Here is a 24,069-nt window from a genome sequence, read left to right as displayed (position 1 = left end):
GTAATATTATAATTCATATTATATAAATATAATTCATATTATTATAATGTTTATAATTGATAGCCCTAATATCATAAGTTTACATATGCAGCATAGTTTTCAACTTGGAGCTATATTAAAACATCATGTTGTACAGTTTAAATTCAGACAATTTTTATTTGTCAATTATATCTCCATAAAGCTGGGGGGAAGAAAGCAATGGTATTTTCATGATAATAGTGAATACTTGTACAGGAAGGAGTGACATTCAAAATATTTAACTGATCTGATTACATAAATTGATGTAAAAATCCAAAATTACCACCATCTGCTTGTTTTCCTTCTGTTCACTACCCTCTCAGACCAGTTCTGCAGAGACTGCCATTCCCAAGTGTGGCCACATGAGGACGACTCTAAGGAGATGTGCCCGCTGGGAGCAGGAGACCACAGCCTCAGGGCTGTCTGTCCTCTGTGGCCAGGGTGTCCTGTCCAGATGAGGGCCAGCAAGAAGGGTGTACTGTGAGCGTGCAGGATGCCTCACTGAGAAGGTAGCATTTGAGCAAATATTTGAAGGAATTGGGAGTGTGAACCATACAGAGCACTTAGGGAAGTTTTCCTACTCAAAAAGAACCCAGAGTATAAATGCCAGGAGGGAAGGGTCTCATGCTTTAGGAACAGGAAGGAGGCCAATGTGGCTGGAACAGATAGAGATAAAGGCAGCCTGGAAAGAGGCCCCTGGCCATTGCAAGTAGCTTGGCTCTTAATCTGAATAAGCGAGGAAGCTGATAACGGGTTCTGAGCAAAGGAGGAAAATGAGGTGATTATAAAACATCTTAAAATACTGCAATATTATATTTAGAATAGATTGAAGGGGGATAAGGACAGAAGCAGGGATGCCAGAGAGGAGGTGATTATAGGTATGGGGGGGCATGGTCAAGAATGGCTAGTCTTTATAAATTCCATCCCCCACATTCAATAAACAGCATAGAGATGTGCTTAAAACCATGAGATTAGATGTTATTGCCAAGCAAGGGAGGGAAGATGGAGACCAGAAGAGGTGTGGGAGGAAGGCGGGGGTATGAGAAACGTGTAAGGGCTCAAGCAGAAGAGGACCACCTTCTCCATAACAGGTAACCACCAACCTGAACTCACCATTTGTCATTCTCATGAATGTCAAATAGAATTGTCCTGCATGCTTCTGAACCTCATTTATATAGTAACATACTCAATATATTTTCCCAAGTTGTTTTTTCCACCACACAATAGAATATCTGTGAGGCTCATCCATGTTAATGCATGTCACTCTGGGTCACTCATTGTTCACTGCTATGTGGCATTCCTTTGTGTAAACATGCCACATTTAATTCATTTTCCTGTGGAGGGACACATAGCTTATTCCCCTTTTCCTGCTATTGTAAACAATACTGTTATGAGCATTCTCACATGGGGCTCACTATATGAGACTTCTTTAGGGCAGTAGTTCTCAAACTATGTTTGAGTCACCAGGAGAGCTTAATAAAAGAGATTTCTGAGCCCTGTGTCCAGGGTTTGTGAACAATAGGTCTACAGTGCATTTTAACAAGTTCCCCCATGATGTTCTTGCTGTTGTCCCAGGACCACATTTTGAGAATCACAGCACTAGGGCACATTCCAAGAGTGCAAATGATGGTCAGAGAGATGCATGCACAACTTTGTCTTTCTATGTTGCCAAATTGCTCTGCAAAGTGAGTGAACCAATTTCTACTTTCACCAGCAGTGACTGTCTGTCCTGGGTGCCAACACTTGGTGCTGTCAGATTTTTAATTTGTGCCAATCCGATCTTTAATAATTTTTAAACTTATCATGGCATTTATAATTACAAATATCCACAGCATGTAAATAAAAGAAACTCAAGGCTTTGCATCCTAGGGTTAATCAGAACATTTCCAAACTTTCCTTATTCTATGTAATAAAAGGCTAATATGCAAATAGACCGAACAGTGGAACGACCAGTACTATGATGTGCACTGACCACCATGGGGCAGACACTCAATGCAGGAGCTGCCCCCTGGTGGTCAGTGCGCTCCCACAGGGGGAGCGCTGCTCAGCCAGAAGCCCTGAGCTGGGCTCATGGCTGGTGAGTGCAGCGGTGGTGGTGGGAGCCTCTCCCGCCTCCGAGGCAGCTCTAAGGATGTCCGAGGGCTCCCGGACTGCGAGCAGGAGCAGGCCGGGCTGAGGTACCCCCTCTATGTGCACAGTTTCGTGTACGGGGCCTCTACTATATAGATAGTCCCCTCAGGTTCTATAATCTACCCAGTGTTATCTGCTTGTTTTTCTGCTCAATCCTAAAAATAAACAAAATGGTATAGACAAAATCAGTAAGACCATTCTGAGAGAAAAGTGGAAGCTTGTTTCTTTTCATGGCTAACTTCATTGTATTTTTATTTATTGTAGTTGGGAGTTTTTCACTCAATGGTGATATAAAGCTTTAAAGAACTTGTAAGGTGAAGGGAGTGAGGAAAATTGGGCATATGGGTATGGAAACAAACTTCTTTCACCAAAATACCTGGTCACTTTTGGGGCAAAACTAAAAAATGCCCTACCCTTAATCATAGTCCTGGAAAAGTTCCTTCCATTTTGTACCAGATTAACAAGGAGAAGAGAAGCCGAGTACTCACGGATTTGGTTGGTGGATGCACTATAGAAAGCATTGACAGTCGTTGGATTTGTAAACCACCTGTAGCAAGAGAAACAAATATCACCAAGTGATCATCATTATCCAGGCAGGAGGGCAGCAAGAACAAACGCAATGTTAACCAGGGAACAATGGGGATATGAGGCAAGTGGGGAAATTATCGCTTCAATTTAGGGCTATTGTTCTGCTCAATAAACAATCTCATCCTAAACTGAACATGGTTCAATGAGAATATATTAACATGCCTGTTTATTCGCTGTTACTAACTACAGAGAAAGTCAGCACCAGTGCTTCTGAAACAGTTTAATGAGAAATCCTAGACTCTAACGAGCTCTCCCTGCAGATGGAAACATGGCAACGAGCTGATGTTTGCCAGGCCCTGTTTAATGGGCCCACGGGACAGCTGAGTTACTATGCGGCATAACCTCTGACCTTTCCTCATTAAAAAAAAATTGGAATAGTGTTAACACAGGGGTCCATGTAAATAAAGATTAATAAAGTACAACCATGCTACCCAGAGTATCTGCCTACTATGGTGGAAAGTTTACTGATTTAACCACCAAAAGATTGATTGACTCGTTCTGCCACTATCTCCAACTAGCTAGGCTGTGGTGGAATAGTCGCCTACTTTCTGAGGTTCGGCTTTAGCTATGAAATTAAGGTTGCATTAGAAGATCTTGGGAATACCTTCCAGCTATGAAGAATCTATACCCCACTTAGATTAGAGCTCCGGAAAAAAAATTTTTCTGTGAAGAGTCAGATGGTAAACATGTAGGTATTTTGCAGACAAAGAGGCAAAATCAAGGATGTTATATAGATACTGCTATAGTGAGAAATTTTTTCATAAATCTTTAATGAAATTCAAAACATAATAATCATGTACAATTTTTGGTAATACAGGACTATTAAAAAGAATGCAATTCTTTTGGTGCAGGAAAACATTTTGCCTAATTGGGGTTCAAAGTTTGTGCTTTGCATCATCAAATCAACTACAAACATTTCTCTCTAAGAATTTTTCATGAGCCATACAAAAACAGGCAGCAGGCAAGATTTAGCCACAAGCCATAGTTTGCCGACCCTTGACTCAGATGGCTGTGAGTTTCAGCCAATTCCCTTTATGATTAAAACAAAGCAATTTGCTTGAAGCTAAATTGCTTAATATAAATTCCTTTTCAGAACAATCATTTTACTAATTTATGTTTAATAGAATAATTATGTATGTCAGTAATCTGAAACTAGTAGGAAATCTAAGTGCTGATTCTTGTTGGCCCACCCATACCTTTTCCCCATCTATAAAGAAGTTCACGTATATGTCATTCTATTATTATTATTATTATTATTATTAACTAATATTCACTGAGCAATTACTATGTCCTCAGCACTTCCCATTGATAGGTTTTTTCCCCATAGCAACTATAACAATTATTAGCTCATTACACAAATGAAGACAATGAAATTTACAAGCATTATATGCTTGTACAAAGTCTGGTCAGTCTGAACTTCAAACCAGTTCTCTTAAGTATTATAGTATACTGGAGACATTATTGGATATCAAGAAAGAGAGTGTCCCTTCTCTTGTCAAAATTGAAACCTATACTCTCTTTCATAAGTGTATCTTCTTTTCATTCAACTTTAAGATTCGTATTTCAAAAGGTCTTAATGATTAACACAAAGTTACTGACTGGACTATTTTCCTGAGGAAATAAGTGGATATAAAAGCACCTTTATTTGTTGCTATCTATAGTAGGTAGAATTATGGTTCCCAAAAAGATATCTACATACTAATCCCTGGATCCTGTGAATATGTTACATCACATGGCAAAGAGGACTGCAGAGTAATTCAGTTTAAGGACCTAAAAATAGGGAGGTTATCCTGGATTTTCCGTGTGTTCCCATTTGAATCACATGAGCTCTTAAGAGCATTAAACCTTCTCTAACTGGAATCTGAGAGATACAACATGGAAGAGGAGGAGGTCAGAAGAGATGCTACACAACCAGAAGTCCAGAGAATCCAAGAGTGAAAAGGATTCCACACACTGTTTCTGGCTCTGAGATGCAGGGGCCATGTGCAAGGACCAGAGAGAGACCTCGAGAGAAGAGTGGCTCCCAGCTAACCGTCACGAAGGAAGGAGGGACCTTAGTTTTACAACCACAAGAAACTGGATTCTGCCAACACGTGATGAGCTTGGAAGAGGCTTCTTCCCAGAGCCTCCTGCTAAGGGCCTGCCCAGCTGACACCTTAATTTCAGCCTTGCAAAACCTGGAGCTGAGAAACCAGCCAAGCCAACCCACCCTTCTAACCTACAGAACTGTAAAATAATACATTTGTGATTTTGAGTTGCTACAGTTGTGGTAATGTATTACAGCAGTAACATAAAAATAATATACTACCCAAAGACCCAAACATTTGTATGTCTGCTTTTTGGGTCAAGAGAGGGAGAATCCAGGTGTATCTCAACTTGTCTTTTAAATAACATTGGACTGAACTATAATATATTCAAAAGATTAAGTGTATTCCTAGAGCTCACCCCTTCTCTTCCCATTCCTCCCAACTCCTCTCCCTTTTGCAAAGAATAAACTTTCAGAATATTAGGGTAAGAGCCATGCAAGGAAAATGTTTCTAACTGATGATGGATCAAGATGGACAAAACAGCCCTAACTGGTTTGGCTCAGTGGGTAGAGCGTCGGCCTGTGGACTCAAGGATCCCAGGTTCGATTCTGGTCAAGGGCATGTACCTTGGTTGCGGGCACATACCCAGTAGGGAGTGTGCAGGAGGCAGCTGATTGATGTTTCTCTCTCATCGATGTTTCTGACTCTCTATCCCTCTCCCTTCCTCTCTGTAAAAAATCAATAAAATATATTTTAAAAAAAGAAAATCTTTAAAAAAAAAAAGATGGACAAAACAAAGAAATCAAACAACCACATGGGTGCTCTGAAGCTTCAGTAAGAATACCTAAAACATCTTATTTCAGATACATGACTTCAGTTTTCCTGACCTCCCAGAGCTCTTGCTGATTCTAGGGCATGTTTAGAGCCTTGATTATAGCCAGAGCTCATATCAGTTGTGGATGCTATTATTTCTTACTAGAGGCCTGGTGCACAAATTCGTGGGGTCAGGCCACCCGCCCCAATAGGGGCCGATCAGGGCCGGGCTGGCAGGGGTGGGGGAGAAGGGGATGTAGGAGGTTGGCCGGCCAGTCCCAACCCTGATCGGGATCGGGGGGCCAATCGGGGGTGGGGCTGGCCAGGAGGAGGGGCTGTGGGAGGTTGGCCAGCCCCGCCCCTGATCAGGATGGGGGAGCTGATCAAGGGGTGGGGCTGGCTGGGGGGAGGGGCCACAGGAGGTTGTGGGGAGCTGACTGGGGCCCCAATCAGGCCAGTTGGCCACCGCAATGCGCATCATAGTGACTGGTCATTCGGTCTCTTGGCTTTTATATATATAGATTGGTCAGTGCCCACACTGTTAAATATTTTCTATATCGCCCTTATTACATCCAAGTTTATTATATATTTAGTTTTATTATTCTCTAATATAAGGCTACCTGTGCTAGTTCTAATCTGTAATTTTTTTTACACTCCTCCTATTAAGAGGTGAAATCTAAGCTCCTCTCCTCTTGATTATGGGTTAGCCTCCATGACTCACTTCTAAAACATACACTGCAGTGGACAATGACACCATGTGACTTCCAATGCTAGGCAGTTAAGGATGATACAACCCCTCTCCCCCACCAGGTGACCACATGTGCTGCCCTCCCTCACTCTCTCCTTCTTAGGAAACTTGCTCTTTGAAGTTTCTTGCTCAATCAGCATGCTATAAAGAAGCCCAGTACTCACAGAGAGCTGCAGCAGGCATTCCAGCCAACAGCCTGCATCAACCACTAGATCCAAGAGAGGAAGTCTTTCATGTGACTCCAGTCTCAGTCACTATCTGACTGTGACTTACATGAAAGACCATGAGCAAGAACCACCCAGCTGGGCCTAGTGACCTCCAGAGCCACAAGAGAGAATAAATAATTACTGTTGTTTTAACCCTCTAAACTTTAGGGTGGCTTGTTATACAACATTAGATCATTGAAATACTGAAAAGTTGGCTGTCCAGAGACTAAGTGCTACCCAATAGGTTGAATTTTTCCATAAAAATGTTTCATTTGTCCAACACGATGGTTTTAAAAGGTACTAAATTGGAATCCCTTAAAATGAGATGTATGATCACTAGTGCTCCATAGTACACTCCATTCCCTACCATTTACACCTGTCTAGGCCACCGTTTGTTAATTCATGGGCCCTAAAGGCATTTGAGTTTGCATAACTTATCTCCCAACAAGATTTTAAGTTCCTTATGGACTAAGACTATTGTCCAAGTGGTATGTGCTGAGCAGAAGATCACTAAATCTATTTAAATGAATTTATTGCTATGATACATTTATTTGGATAAATAAAAATTGTCATTCATGTGCTTTAAATTTTTCTTCCTATGTCTTTAGGGTGTTCCTCTATGCTATGTTTGGGTAATGATTTCGTGGATAAGGAGGGAAGAGGTCTCATATAAATTTCAAATCCAAAAATACATGGAAATAAAATTATACTGGACAATGGGATACATAAAAGGACCGTAATACTGAAATACAATAATCTAAAGGAAAGGACATTGGCACCCTGATTTATATGAACCCTATAAAATAGATGTGCATCAAGCTAGAGTTTTATATTTTACCTATCAACTCTTAAAGATAGTCTAAGGAGTATAGAATGGAAAAATCATAGAGTATTTACTGCTTTATTTCTAATATCTTATAGATTATATCCTTCCCATTCCATGTTATAGATAATGCTTTTGCAAATAAAAATTCGTCACAGGACCATAATTTGTGTAGACATTTGATATATTTTTACACATTTTTTCAGAAGCTAGAGAAAGAAAATCCAGTCATGTTTGGTCACGGTAGAGTGAGAATGAGTTAATAGGGAAGCTAGCTTAAAATCATTTCTGTCAAAGAAGGGGGATCCTGAGGGAAAGAAATTACTTTTGATTCAAGCTGAGAAATGAAGTAAATCCCCTATTTTTAAGCAAGCTGATGAAGTGACAATTCTGAGAACCAACACTAAATATGTACCTTCAGGGATGACCACCCAATTAATTCCATTCTTGCTGACATTTATCATCACATTAGAAACTTCTTAATGTACATTAGTGCAGCAAAAATGGATTCCATGAGAATGAAAGATAAAGGGTATTTATCTCCTATACCCACAAAGAAGCAAAATGTTATTTCAGGGCTTTATAGAAATATAATCATGATGTGCTGAACTAAGTAAACTAGTGTAGTGGAGATACTCCACAATCGTCCTCACTCGATTAACTCATGAATTTTTAGGCCTAAAAGATATCTATTAAAGCCAATGAGTATCATAAAGCTAAAATTATCTACCACGCCAGAAAAGGACCAGCCCAAAATTTCTTTTAAAAAATTAACTATCACATCACCTTATCATGTAAAAAGGACCTTAAATTCCTTAATGTTGCTTTCCCTGAAATAGACATATATCAGAGAAAATAAGATTTGCTAGCATTGTGCTGATTTTCATTCCTGGAGAACTTTCCAGAAACATTAACCAATTTAATGTCCTTCTGAAATAGTTATTTGTGATAGAGAATAAAACTTATGCAAATCACTGTTTTTCTAAGCCCACAAAGTCAGCCAGCAAAAAATTAGAAATAGTCAAGGCTTTTAGAATCTGACAGCCCATCAGTATTTTAGGATGATGATAAAGATGACATAGATAGGAGTTTTTCAAATAGCAACCCAGCCTTTGCTACACACCCAAATGAATAACGTCATTTTGAAACTGAACAATTAACTTGGCAGCATCTCCAATACAGAGGAGTCTCTGAGAAGACCCAGAAGTTTCACAGAAATACTGGTAAGAGCCTTGCATTTTCCACAAGTTGGAAAAAAAAGAGTTTGGATTGATCTGAAGTAGATCTGAAAGGGCAGGATGATATTCACAGACCTGTGACTACCATACTGTATGCAGATGCTCATTGGGATATTGGAAACCATTTGCTGAAGTCATTGGATTTGAGAAGCTAGTTTTAGAACCCTAAAGGTAAAATTACTATTGAATTATTTAGGTTGGGAATGAAGTAGGATAGACTAAACGATACTATGATGAGAGGAGAGAACCAAGGGCAGTGGAGCAGATGGCTTTAAACCAGTTATCTGTCATTTCCAAAGAAGTTCTAAAGCTTTCTGCTCTCTTCCTTTGTGCTTTTGATTGGCATCAGGGATGGGTAGGGGAGTGATTCAGCTTTAGGCCTACTCCTGAAGTCAAAGTTTTCACTAACTGTGTGGGTGCGTGTTATAGGAAGGTTTGAATGGCAGAAGGCAGGAATGGCCAGATGGAAATCATGGCTAAGAGGGAAAGGCGGTAATCCCAGTTTAAGGCAAGGGATGGTATGGAACGTAGAGTGTCTAGAGGCCAGAATAGAGCAGGGAGTTGGAAGGAAGAATAACAAGAGACCCAGAGAGCACAAAAAGAGCCAGCCAAAAATCTGGAGGCCAGAATATAATACAGGTTTAAAAAGTGGGCCATTAAAAAAAGGTGGGCATGGAAGCCAGGCTTCCAGCTATGATGTATGAGAAGGTCAACAAATCCTTTCCACAAAAATCACTTGGACAAAGTTGTTAACAAACAACCATTTTAGGGCTCTGGAAATTGATCAAAGGCAAACAGCAAATTGAAAAAAAAAAGGTTTTATTTAGGAAAAACTGCTAGAGCTAGAAGTAAGTAGAACAGAAATCTATAGCCTAGCCGGGGACTGCTCCCATCCCTCCCAGCTCAGTCCATGAGAACTTACTTTTCTCAGGATAGGGCTGGCTGGACAATCAGCAGCTTTTTGCCACAGGAGGGTGGACTCAATTAGGAGTGGAGGTGAAAACTTGCAGCTTTGTCAGCTCAAACTGTTGAACTTGTTAAAAAATAAATGAAGACAACCCATAGCTTTGCTAGCCTGAAATTATAATTCCCATCGGGGAGAGCAATGGACCAGCCAGAAATTTAAAAGTAAGATCCTGGAACTAAGAGTCGTAGAAGGGTGAGATAAGCTCGCCACACATCCCTGGCTGACTGGGAAACCAGGAAAATATAGAGGGGACAGCAGAGAGTGTCCAGTGGGAAGTAAAATCTAAGGCAGGTTGTAACTTTGAACGCACTCCCAACTCCTACCACAGACCAACTGGCAGAGGGTAAAAGCCCTACAGGCTAGAAGTGTTTGAGTAAAGCTCAGTCCTGATCCCCTGAGCACTAAACTATGCAGATACAGGGACAAACCCTAGGAAGTTAGGCTAATAGAGTGGTTCTCAACCTGTGGGTCGCCAACCTGTGGGTCGCGACCCCTTTGGGGGTCAAACAACCCTTTCACAGGGGTCGCCTAAGACCATCGGAAAACACATATATAATTACATATTGTTTTTGTGATTAATCACTATGCTTTAATTATGTTCAATTTGTAACAATGAACATACATCCTGCATATCAGATATTTACAATTCATAACAGTAGCAAAATTACAGTTATGAAGTAGCAACGAAAATAATTTTATGGTTGGGGGTCACCACAACATGAGGTATTAAAGGGTCGCGGCATTAGGAAGGTTGAGAACCACTGGGCTAATAAATAAAAATAAAAAGAATTTAAAAAATAAGCAGAGACACCCACAGCTGCATACTATAGAGGACACAGATTCTGTAGTGTAAGTCCAGGAACATTACTTTTTAAAAAGCCTCAGAAAAATCAGAATCCACATTTGCTAGAATATGTTAAATGTCATTTTCACACTTTCAACAATGAAGATTTTTAAAAAATGTCATTTTCAACATGACAAAAATATGCTATGCAAAGAAAAAATATAAAGTCAAATAAAAAGCAATCAATAAAAACTGACTCTAAATGAGCCCAGATGTTGGGTTTAGCAGACAAAAACTTGAAAGAAGCCATTATAAATTAATTCAAAGAAATAAAATAAGCTATATTCAAAGAATTAATGGAAAATATGATGATAATGATTTAATAAATAAAGAATCACAACAGAGAAACAAACTATAAAAGGTATCCATATGGAAAGAAAAGTCCAATAATCAAAATGAAAAATGCGTTATATGAGTCAACAGCAAATCTGAGACTATGCAAGAAAGAATCAGTGAATTTGAAGCTAGAGCAATAGAAATGATCCAATCTGGAGAACAGAGAGATAAACACATTGGAGAAGTGGACCTTAGCAGATCAGAGTCACAAGTGCTAGCAAGAATGAACAAAAAGTCATCTAAACCTGAGCAGAAGAATGTCTCAATTGTAAGCCTCTTATTCATTTGTAAAATGGGGATAAGTAGTACCTAGACCTCACAGAATTGACAAGAGGATAAAATGAATTAAAACATGTGCAGCACTTCCTAGCATACTATAAGCACACAATTGTTACCTGCTGTCATCATCATCACCACACACATTTTGTTAGGGGGGAAATATCAAGGCTAGCCCTAGCCCAAAAGTTCCTAAGGAAACTTTCTTATCTTCAGGGACAGTACCTATAGGCAGCTGGAAAGAAGGGGGATAAATCATAACTACTATTGGAAGGAAATAATAGAGCTATCAGTTCTGTGGCACTCATTATCTCATCAAATATCCTCTAGTTACTTACTAATTATACAATTACTTCTACATTTGTAATCATACTTTATGTTTTTAATATTTGTTCTTTGAGATCTTTAAAAGTTTCTACCTGAATGTGACATTATAGAGAAATTTATCATATATATATATGTTATATATATAACAAGATCTAGAAATGCTTTAAATGCTGGCATCCTGATAAACCCTAATAAGCCTTCTTTTGATATGTGTTGATGCTAGGAGTGAAGGAGCCATAATTAAACTGAACAAGTGATTCATATAATAGCAGAAATAAGAGTTGCCAAAACATTGCACGGATTTTGCCAAAGCAAGATAACTGGCAAGCCAGTTACTCTGACTTGAGGGGAATTACAAAGTCTGGTCCAAAGAGACTCCTTTTCCCACCAACATTATTTATCTATTTCACTTTTTTTTTACTCACTCTGTTTTTGGAACAGCTTTTCTCAGCCAGAAGAAATCAGACTGTGCTAAATACTTGCGAGTTTGCAGGACGTTGCCAAAGTAGTCAGATTCTGAAAACTTGATCTGAATAAAACAAACCATAAGGATCATTGTTCTAAGTGCAGATAAGAGATGGCTCTGAAAAAAAAGACTTCAGTGCACAAATGAGTGATCAACAGAGAAGCTGCACCCTTCACCGCCTCTCAGCCATCATCAGTTAACAAAGTATTCACAAAGCCATGAAAATTTCATCCCAGTGATTTTCTTTTAAAATAAAAAGCACAAAAATCAATATGGTCATTTCTGGATCACAGAAGGAAAAAAAAAGAACAAGGCAAGTCGCAATAATTCACAATGTGTTTCCTTTGCTTTATAATTGAAAAATCTATTTTAACCCTTACAGAACATATTATCATAGGTTTGAAATTTCTTGGCCCACATGATTCTTTGAACTTTTCTAAAATGTGTACCTTATTTATTTGTCACATAGGTTCTTCTAATAACATTCAGTTTTGTCAACTGAAACCTCATTTAGCTTATAGAGGATTATTTTAGTCAAATGTTCAATCTAATTTACTGTATTCGACATTTGCTCATGAAGGAAAAAAAAATGAAAGCTATTCAGAGACTTATTTTCCACCACCAGCACAATTGAGTCACAAGGACAATTTAATTATTAGTAGAATTTATCTATTAACACCCAAAAATGTACTGGTCACCAAAAATTAATGCAATTACAGAGGCAAGTCATGGATTACAGCTTGCATAGAAAAACAAAAAGTTGTTGGCTCACAACAATGTTGTCTAATAAAACAGGGAAACAGACATAATTGATTCTTGAGTTCCCTTTTCTTTTTTGGAAGGAAAATGGCAGTTTCAATTCCATAGGCACTCTCTACATAAAATTAGCAGTATTTAGCTAAAACATTGTAAATCATATCTGTGTAAAAGTAAAAGCTATGGTTTTAATGATCTCTAATGCTTTGGTTTTAAAATATAATATTGTATCAAATAAAACAAGAAAAATATACATTGTAATAAGCAAATAACCAAGAGTAATTAAATTCTTATTAGTTGTAATATTTTGTAAAATTAAACCATGAAACTCTTTTATAGGTAAAAATTGAAGTGCAGCAAGTGAATGTACAGAAAACCCACGGGGATTACAGTACAGATATGAATGTATATTTACAACTTGATGATTATAGACTTGACAGCAGCCTATTTGTTGCCAATGTCTGGCTTAGGTTTATCTCTTCCCTGACATATAGTGGGTACCCATTATGTCTATAGAGTAACTTTTGTTAGTGATTCAGCTTAATCTTTCCAGGGGGCCAGGCCAAAATAGAAAGAAAGGAGTAAAATAACTAAAAGCACAGGTAGAAAAGGCAGGAATGAAAATACCAAATTCTGGCATCCTTGGTTTTCTACTTGACCAACCAGTTATAAAGAAATGACTTTAAATTGTCCCTCCATCAATCATCTTATGGGGGTAGCTGATAAATAAATAAATGGTGGTATAATCACATAATGGAAAACAATACGGCAGTTTAAGCAAATGGTCTGTATGCATGAATATGAAATCATCTGAAAAGCAATGCTGAGTAAGACAAGTTATATGTATGAAAGTATTTAAAATTTTATAATATGTAAAACAATAATGCATGTTGCTTATAGATATGAACCTATCTTTAGCAAAAGCATAAAGAAATGCATGGGAATGATAAACACTGAATTCAAAATAGTGTTTATACCTAGGGAAGAAGAAGGCAGGGGAGAAGGACATTAGGTCAATGACAAGTGCACAAACAATTTCCAATATATCTGTTTTATTCATTTAAAATATGTGTGTGCATGTATAAAAATATGGCAATATGTTTAATGTTTGTTAAAGCTATTTGTTCAAAATATGATTTTACATACTTTCCCAATATTTGCGATTCTTCATATTAAAAGGAAATCTTATAATCAATTGTATTTTAAGGTAGATATTTGTACTCAGCCTCAGAAGAAACAGAGTAAGTGCCTTGTTTTAGGAAGCAACCTCATCTAATAATCCTAATACATTCCCAGTTTAAAAATTGTGTCCACTATTCAACCCTTAGCTTTTTTCCGTTTTGTTCCCAAGATAGTTCTGCCAGAACTCTCAGAATATGACTGTCAGAAAATTCAGATACATTCTTGGGTTCAGAACAATTTCCAGGAAATTCTCCCAAAGGAATTTCCGTCAAAAATATTAACTTTTTGCCCTGGCTGGGTGGGTCAGTTGGTTGGAGCTACATCCTGTGCACCAAAGGGTCACCAATTCAATTCCTGGTCAGGGCACATGCCCAGGTTGTGGGTGCATATGGGAGGCAACTGATTGATGTTTCTCTCTCACATTGATGTTTCTCTCTCTCCCCCCTCCCTTCCTCTCTCTCTAAAAAAATCAATAAAAACATATTTTTTTTAAAATGTTAGAATTTTTGGTAATATCAATGGAGTCAGTTGTTATTTTTAGAAGAGTTTGCTATTTGTGAGATTATCCTGTTCATCTGAGGAAAAAAAAACTTGACGTTCGGGTTGTTCTACAGATATCGAAAGAAAAACCAACCAAATGTTTCCTAAAGAAGAGTCCCATGGCTAAAAATACTTTTAAGTAAATAAGGTCCTACCACATCCATGAAAATAACCATGAGGACCAAAACTCAGAAGTAAGTAATTACAATTTGTCAACAGCTTATCATTTATGTTTAGAAGAACAACTTAAAATCTGTTTTATGAAATGCATAGTATTAGCTGTTTCTTAGCCGGGTTTAGTTTATCTATTCCATTTATTTAATGGAAGTTACAGGTGATAAGAGACAAATTTTACTTTTTCCTGTGAGACAGGTTAAGTGTGGGGGTAGGAAGGGGTCAGCTGCAGTTATTACCTTGTGATAGATGGGACACAGTTAGAGAAATTATGCAACTTGGCAAAGCCATACGGTCCAAATCATTAGGTTCCTACTTCAATGTTATTTTCATTAGTCTTACTAAGAAAACCAGCGATTTAACAGAAGGAGTACAGGGAAGAAGGAGGAAAAGGTAAGAATTACAGTAAGAGAAGCAGTGACTAAATAAATCATGGTACAGTTTAGTTTACTTAAAATATACAGCTTTTAAAATAATGGTAATGGCCGAAACCGGTTTGGCTCAGTGGATAGAGCGTCGGCCTGCGGACTGAAAGGTCCCGGGTTTGATTCCGGTCAAGGGCATGTACCTGGGTTGCGGGCATATCCCCAGTAGGGGATGTGCAGGAGGCAGCTGATCGATGTTTCTCTCTCATCGATGTTTCTAACTCTCTATCTCTCTCCCTTCCTCTCTGTAAAAAATCAATAAAATATGTTAAAAAAACAAAATAAAATAAAATAATGGTAATGAAGGCTACAGAGACAAGGACAAAATAATAAAGGTCAGTATACAAAATTATATATAAACATCGATTACAGCTATAAAAATAGAAAGAAAGAAGACACTAAAACGAATTACGTATTAGTATGTTCGAGCACCAATATCACAGGCACTATCTCATGCCTTGTCTCTATTTCCCAAATTTCCACCATGTGAGAATATTTTGATAATTTCAAATATTTTAACAGGCCCTTGAGTAAGAAACAACTATGCAACTAAGCAACCATTGGGAAAGTTCCACTTGTAGAGATAGCAACAAAAAATGAAAGCACATGAATATTTTAAAACCACTTGTAATCTTCAAAAAATGTTTAAACTCTGCAAGGGACAATAGTTGGCTGAACAGCCTCTTGTCCTTCTAGTTACTGGTGAAAATCTAGGTCAAGTTGGTAATGACTTTTAATCAATTCCATTGCCTGACTTTTCAATTGAGCGACCTTTGCAAAATTAATTGGGGCTCTTCTGTCCTTTCCTAAGAATAGCTATCCAGATCATAAAATTTAGGGGAATCTGAATTTCTCACCAAATGCCACAGACTAAACAGAAGAATAAAGCTATTCCCCCCACCAAAGGCAAAGAACATGTAATAAGGGCAGAGCACGTGTGTTCAGCTTCTTTGCAGAATCACTAAGTACATGTTGATTAAACACTACATAAGTCAATAGGAAGTATAGATTCTAGAATACTTTCTGTTTATGTTAAATCCATTTAAAGAGACTCAGAGATATATCCAAATATGTATAAGAAAGATTTTATGTTAGGCACACAAAGAAATTTTGAATACTTAATGCATCCAGATTTTTTATTTATGTTTTCCCTTATTTAAATAGGAAAGTAATATGCAAGACTGTTTTGTTTAGATGGCTTTGTCCATAAGTAGTGTGAGTGTGTGTGCATGTGTGTACACACCTACATTCAAACTGTTTAACAACCTACATATACGGTACACTGCGGAAGATGCAGTTCCCACAAGCAGCCACATAAAGGTGAGGTAGCAGTAGGTAGCACACCAAACAGGAACTAGATGGCACCAGCTGCCCTGTTGCCACCACCAGGGGTAAAGGGAAGTCTTGGTCTGCTCTGGCCAGTGGAGCACTCTAGATGAAGGCCAGGGCGTGGGAGTTACAGAGGGCTGGCTGGAAGGTTGGTGGATATCCCCTTCCAATGCCCACTCTTGGCTCTCCAGGGCCATGGTGGCCAGAGATCACTTGGGAGGGCTGAGGGCAATGTTTTATTTTGGTCTTCTACTAAATAGTACAGAGGTATTTCAATGTTTTAACAACCTGTTTTTCTGGAGCATTCCACCTAAATATTACCTCACTCTTGCATAGTGGCAGTAGCACTATCATTTATACACACATAAAACACACAACACATATAAATAGTTAAACATTATTATTCACACACACACACACACTATATATATATGCTCCACTGGCCAGAGCAGACCAAGACCCACTCTAGAGAATATTATGTGGGTTCACATAATACCCATACATCTCTATATGTATATTTATGTTTATGTATATACTAGAGGCCCATTGTATGAAGAGATTTGTGCAATAGGCCTTCCTTCCCCTGGCTGCCGGCACCAGTTTTCCTCCGGCACCTGGGACCCAGGCCTTCACTCCAGCCAAAGCAGAGAAGTCAAGCCTCTTCAGTCTTCAGTCGTCTTCAGTCTTCAGTGTCTTCAGTCTTCGCTCCACACCTGCATATGCAAATTAACCGCCATCTTTGTTGGGTTAATTTGCATGCTCATCCTGATTGGCTGGTGGGCAAAGCAAAGTGATACCAATTTGCATGTTTCTCTTTTATTAGTGTAGATGTATCATTCACCGGAAACATTGATCTTTTCTGAAAATTTACCCATATCCAGCCCTGGCTGGTGTGGCTCGGTTGGTTGGCATTATCCTGTACAGTACACCAAAAGGTTACTGGTTCAATTCCCGTTCAGGGCACATGCCCAGGTTGAGGGCTTGATCCCTGGTAAGGGGCGTGTAGGAGGCAGCTGATCAATGTTTTGCTCTCACATCTGTGTTTCTCTCCCTCTCCTTTCCTCTCTCTCTAAAAATCAATTGAAAAATGTATTTTTTGTAAGTTACCCATGTCCAATTCTCCTAAGTAAACGGATGTCAGCTGTGATTCTGACTTTAGTCCCTACTACAATTCTCTGCTGGCTTTCACAAGAATGAGTAAAGTGCCTAATGGTGTCGATTACTTACTTATTGTCTCTCAGATACATGCCCACCCTTTTACTCTGTTCTATAATGCTGGGGCTGGGCATCTGAAAACTATGTTCCCCAGGCTCCATTGCCAGTTAGCCCCCTGCCAATAGGAGGGACTGGGGGAAATCAGCAGGTGGCACGAGGGGAAAGAATTCTGTGTTTGATCTCTTTCATTCTTTCTCTCCTTTTTCTGACATCGACTGTAAAAGAATCTTCATCTCCTCCTCACAGCCCCAGCTAAAATGGCAGTTCCTCCTCTAGTCTCCTAAATGATGGTACCATCACTTCCTTTTGTGCCCCTAGATACAGAGATGGTAGTAGCTTCCTGAAGTTATTATCTCTGGTCTACCTCACCTTCCTGATTTCTGCCTTCCCAACTATCTCCTGTATTAAATCTCCTCTCTTTGAAATACCTAGTGTGGTCTGGGCTTTTCTTAATGATACAGTAATCTTTCCAAGGTTGATATCATACCAGTCTTGAGTCTATATCCACCAAGCTTCAATAAAGGACCAGTTAGTAAGGCTAATTTGAAAATGTACTGACACCTACCTTTTTTGGCTAATTAGTAGGCTTTCCTGTATGCTACTGGGGGTTCACATAAAGGACATTTCCTTTATTCTTGCTCTTTTCAAAGACTACAAAAATATCATTCAGAAAAAAATTGGGAGTATCCATTTATCTTCTCTTCCTCAAAGGGGGGAGCAAATTTTCTCTAATTCTTTACATTTGCCTCTAAGTTCTTTCCCATTTGCTCTTATCTCAACACAAGTCCAATTTCAGTTTTCAGCCTTTCTCCTTGACCTTCATCTAATCCATTACCTAATGTCTATCCTCTTTCCTTTTGCGTTTGTACATGGTAAACCATATCTTCACTTGTGTCAAATAAACTAAGCTGTTTTTCATTTGTGAAAGCCTCTCTCATGCTCAGAGCTTGTATAATCAGACATTTCTTATAGGCCCTATAGTAGTCCTTATCTACATATTTCTCCAAACTGAAAATACAGTCCCATTGTGTACCTGCAGTACTTTAGTCCTTTTGCTATTAACATCAGTGACACTATTGCTATCACATCAAGCGAGCATCCTTTACCTATTTTCAAGTTGCATTTTATTCATTTTCTCTATCAGTTTCCAAACACAAATGTATTTTATTTTCATGTATTTGGATTTTTTTTCACTGTCTGTTTTTTAAAGTGTTAGAAACTCTTGGGTGTAATTGTGTCTGCTTTTTAAAATTTTTTTTTTATTGATTTCATAGAAGAAGGGAGAGGGAGGAAGAGATAGAAACATCAATGATGAGAGAGAATCATTGATCAGCTGCCTCCTGCACACCCCACACTGGGGACCGAGCCCAGAACCCGGGCATCAAACCGGGACCTCCTGGTTCATAGGTTGACGCTCAACCACCGAGCCATGCCAGCCGGGCAACTGTGTCTGCTTTGGCGGTGAGTTACACAAAAACCATTTCTTCACAAAAGTGCTTACAAATCTTGGCATCTAATGGCTTCCATTCAGACCTTGGAGAAATGAGGGGAAATGCCCAACACTGCATCTGGTTTCTTTTTACAAAAGGTACCACATTCAGTGAGTCCATAAGTGTGGGGCACTGACTTTAAACAGCTGCACACTGCCAACAAAACATGATCAACTAAATAGTGTGAGTGAGCCCTAAATACTATCTTATTTGATTAAAGCTTGAGACTGTTCCCTTTATACAGCCTTTTCAATCAATTTGAGATACCTAGACAATAGATGAGTTAATTCATAATGACTTTTCCAAACAAAAATAATTTAGTATCATAAGTGCAAACTGAAGATGTCATAACTAACTCTTATACTGTGCTTACTGTGCCCCAGGATCAGTTCTAAATACTTTAAATATGTTAACTTATCTGATCCCCACAGCAGCTTTATAAGGGAAGGATTATTGTTATCTCCATTTTGACATGAGGAAACGTAACCACAGAGATCCTAGTTCACATAGCTACTAAACGGTAGACCGCTACACCAAATTGCCTCTCAAACCTTATCTGTATCCTTGACTTGGAATATTTGCCGATCACATGTAATTGTACAGGTTCTCCTGCAAAGATACTTGGTGCCCTGGTGATGTTCTTCTTAGCAGCAACAGTTCTCACACTAATCCACAAAGTAACAGCTACCATTTATAGGGAGCCTACATATGTGCCAGTCATTATGGTAGGTGCTTTTACATTCATATAATCTCCCTTAATCATCCCAGCAATACTAAGACTTGGTTATTATTATCTCCAGTATCCATATAACCAAAAGGAAGCTAAATGAAGTTATGCAAGCTATACAAAACCAAACTAGTAAGTGGAAGAGGCAGAACCACTCTAAAGCCTGTGCTGTTAACCACTGGACAATATGACCTCCCCTCTTCTCTCCTCCCTTCCAACCAGCTCTAGGCAAGCAGCTCCCACCAATTCTTCAAACCTACCCCTCTATCCCTCCAGCACGGCTCCCTGACAAGGACCCTGGCAGAACCCCTTTTCAGATTACAGGCCGAGCTTCCTAGGCCCAGATTTCAGTCCTGGCTCTGATACTCTGTGTGGACTGAGGAAATCATTTAACTTCTTTGAGTCTCTACTTCCTCTTCTGAGAAACGGGGCTAAGCACCATGTACTTCAGAGGATCGCTGTGATGCTTAAAAGATAATGTACACGAATGTGTCAAGTGCATTAGTATTTTTAATTATCATAATAACTGAGTTTTTTCAGCATCAAAACAATGTAGAATAAGATGGGTTGTCTGAACTTTGTGATACTGTGAAGCATAATTATCTTCCTCCATGACAACTAGATCAATACTTGGAAGGGCATATCTTAGAGCCCAATGGAAAAACTTTCTAATTAAAGCCTTCTCTCACTTTTGAATAATCTTGCAAAATTCTGACATTCATCTACAAAGCTGGAATTGCTTTCAGATATACAACTTGTCAAACCTCAATTTCAGGAAAGAGCTATACCTCAGAACCAGTTATTTAAGGAATTCTAAAAAAAAGTACTTTTACAAGAAAATCCAGTGAATGGTACAGACAGGGGTTTTGTAAGGAATCACAATTCTTTAGCAGAAGTATTTAAAGAAAAGGAAATAACAGTGGTTGTGAGTAGAAATACCTGTAGTGAATACATCTATTGGAAAATACATGTCCCAAAATACTGGAATAAAAAAGAATTATTAGTATTCCTACATCACTAAATTACTGCAAATATACAGTCCAAGTCACAATAAATTACAGTCATATGTATACGCACTTAATTTGCAAAAACACTCACAAAGTTTAATGAAGTTAAAGCCTAGCTGGCAGATTTATTACTAGTCATTTAATATGAATGAAGCACATAAAGATTGTTTAACAACAAATATACATTCACCATAAGAACATGCCCACTAATTGCAAAATACTCAATTTGTTTCATTCTTTCCTTTATGATTAAATTAGGCCAAATCCAAGTGTTTTTGCTTTATGGTACCTGCTCAGCTATACATTCTTTCTGACACTTCCGTTATTTTTAATCTGTTCTAAATCTTGTGATATGCCTGAATATTAAGGCTCATATCTAGCCAAGGAATGAATAAGAAGTTGGTGCTTTCTGGCACTGCCAGGTTTAATTGCTTGGACTTGGGTTAGTTGAAAGGCATGAGGCCAGTAAAACTTGCCAGGGAAAAAAATACAGTAAATTTAGCACTTACTGCTTTGAGGTCTTCATTAACATAAGTATCATTCATTATAAACTCAGGATAGCCAACTTTGGACAAAACAGCTCTTGCCTACAGAAAGGAAAAAGAAAATTTATGTCAGCGTTTCAGCACTTACACCATTAATAATCACAGGATGTAGGAATGCAACCTTCACCTGAAAACTACATTTACTGAATGTCTACTATATGCAACCCACTGTGAAGGGCAAAAAAATTGTTAGTCACTGCCCTAAAATACTAAAAAAAAAAAAAACTATAGTGAATATAGCAAATAACTATATGTATAACATAAATAAAATAAAGATTTTAATAAAAATAGACACTATTGTTATCAAAGTCCAGAGCAGAGACTATTTCCACATGAGGAGAATGCTTAATGGAGCAGGGGCCAAACTGACTCTTAATAGAATGGTTGGGATTTCAAATTGCAGAGCCGAGCAGAAGGGCACTCCAGGAGAGGAAGCAGCAGGGGCAAAGTCAGGGAGATGGAAACAAAGGGCATGTGGGAGAGAGGGTGAGTAGTTGCTATACTTGGACCAGGAAGCACATGGGCGGGAAGCAGAGAACAGTACAGAAAAAGTGGCTTGAGCTAGATCACAGGGATTCCCAAATGCCATGCTAAAGAGGCTAGATTTTATTTTAGAGATAACAGAGAACTAAATATTTTTAGCAGGAGTAAAATGAGAGGAGCCACACTTCAGCAAGATTATCCATGCAAAATTGTGAATGGTGAAAGACTGGAGGTAGGGGGTCCAGCCTAATTTAAGATGCATTATAACCATCCTTTTGACAGCTATCCTAATTATTCCCTGTGTTTTGCAGCATATACAGAATGGATAAAGCAATCACCTTAGGCACATACAAGGAACCGCCACAGGAGGAACAGGCAAATTATGGCTCCTAGGCCAAATCTATTCCTCCCTCCCTCCCTCACATCTGCTTTTATAAAGTTTTATTGTGACACTGCCATGCCCACTCATTTACATGTAATCTATGGCTGATTTTGCACCCATAATGATGTGTTGACTGTTGACTAGTTGGAACAGAAACTCTGTGGCCCACAAAGCCTCAAATATTACTACCTGGCCCTTTATAGAAAAGGTTTTCCAACCCTTGCATTTGCAAGTGAAAATTTTTCTCTCTCCTCTCCTCAGATTCTGGGTTTCATGAAAACAAAAGAGCAGTTTACTCAAAGAGTAAATACATTATTGGGGCTTTCCCCAATCTACTGGGATCCCTTTAATCACTTCTGTACATCCCCTCCCCAGCATCTATATTCTTTTTCCTTTCTTTTTTTAAAATATATTTTTTATTGATTTCAGAAAGGGAGAGGGAGAGAGAGATAGAAGCACCAATGATGAGAGAGAATCATTGATCAGCTGCTTCCTGCATGCCCCACACTGGGCATCAAGCCCGCAACCGGGGCATATGCCCTGACTGGGAATCGAACCACGACCTCCTGGACACTCAACCACTGAGCCACGCCAGCTGGGCTCTTTCTCCTTTCTAATGGCCAGCACCTGAGACTCTTCGAAGGTCCCTGGGAGTTTATCCATCTCCAAACACAACCCCACACCAGCAGCCCTCAGCTAGTGACTGACTGTGTAGGAGCATGAATGCCCAGCAGCTCCGTTGCTGCAGTTCAGGACAAACTTCAAGGTATAACTGGTGCTCCAGAGTTCCCCCAAGGATCAGGCTGTCTGAGATTTCCCCTTGCCCATCTCTCACCCTTCCCTGTCTGGCTTCACCCATTTCCTTGCTGGTTTCTCTTGAGAGCACTTGCTGAATAAATCAAAAATCACTTGCACACAAATCCTCATCACCAGCTTTGCCTCCAGTTTTGCCAAGATAAGACTCCAGGCAACCCCAAAAACATTGAGTATTTTTCCAGCAAAGCTAAACCAGTGACCTTTACATACTGCTCTTGGTAAGGAGTTTTTTCCTTCATTCCTTTTCAATTTTCCTCACTCAAAATATAAATAGAATTAAGATAGTACATTTTCCTTATCTTCTTTGAGATAATTCAAATGTTAAATATCAGCAGACACCTGAAACTCAAGACTCAGAAAGGATTTTACAAGTGCCGTCGGACACAGTTATAATGGGGTTTGCTGTTCCAGAGACGCAAATATAGCATAGGTCAAATCCTGCCTTCAAAGCCCAATGAGTTACACTGAAAGCCTGATGTGACCCAGATACCAGATAAGTAGAGATTAAAACTCTCTCCTCAACAACAAACAATATGGCATCTGTCTATAGGTTACCATGTTCCAAGATGGTTTTATTATTTTCCTCATTGTATTTAATACCTCATTGTACTTTATCAGCTCACCACAAGCCACATACATACCTACAGCAAATAAAGAGCTCCAGACAGTTTCCCCCAAAATAAAGACATGTACAAGCTAAGTCATCCACAACTGTTTTCTGAACACTGGTCTTTCCATGGCATACTGGTGAATTATGCATTGTTTTATAAACCTCACCCCCCCCCCCCACTGCATTATGAAGCTACACAGAATATATTATCTTCTGCACCAGCTATGCAGGTCATTGAATCCTTTTATTTATCTATTTATTTATTTAGCAACACCATAACTTGAACAGAGCCAGAGCAGAGAAACAATTCATATTCATCTTCCAAGGACACAGAGGTTGAATAAGGTAATAATACTAGTAGCCACATTGCCAAAATCTGAACAGAGTTCTCTTCTTCCCAAAATGTGCCAAATAAATGTCTTTATTCAAACTTAAATGCTCCTTCTGCCAATCTGCTGTCAATTCCACATCATCCCACCCCACCCCATTCTCCATTCTTCCCTGAGAAGCTTCAGAACTACATCTCCCAGAATTCCATGGGCATGGTTCCAGGTTAGACTCTGCCAATTAGAAGCACTAGC

The 24,069-nt window shown here is 38.9% G+C and overlaps 1 protein-coding gene across 1 annotated transcript in view; it reads right to left on the bottom strand.

Annotated features, from left to right (window-relative positions):
* Positions 1 to 24,069, bottom strand: part of PHEX (phosphate regulating endopeptidase homolog, X-linked) — a 210,706-nt gene that overhangs the window by 41,347 nt on the left and 145,290 nt on the right. The window contains exons 14-16 of the mRNA XM_005870974.2: positions 21,162 to 21,239; positions 11,767 to 11,870; positions 2,637 to 2,695 (exon numbers count right to left, since the gene is read on the bottom strand). Of these exons, the coding sequence (XP_005871036.1) occupies positions 2,637 to 2,695; positions 11,767 to 11,870; positions 21,162 to 21,239 (241 nt within the window). The remainder of the gene's footprint in view (positions 1 to 2,636; positions 2,696 to 11,766; positions 11,871 to 21,161; positions 21,240 to 24,069) is intronic.

Source organism: Myotis brandtii, unplaced genomic scaffold (genome assembly GCF_000412655.1).
Source record: "Myotis brandtii unplaced genomic scaffold, ASM41265v1 scaffold326, whole genome shotgun sequence".
Lineage (NCBI taxonomy): Eukaryota > Metazoa > Chordata > Mammalia > Chiroptera > Vespertilionidae > Myotis > Myotis brandtii.
The sequence above is the reverse complement of the archived record's forward strand: the minus strand, read 5'-3'. Positions and strand labels throughout refer to the sequence as shown.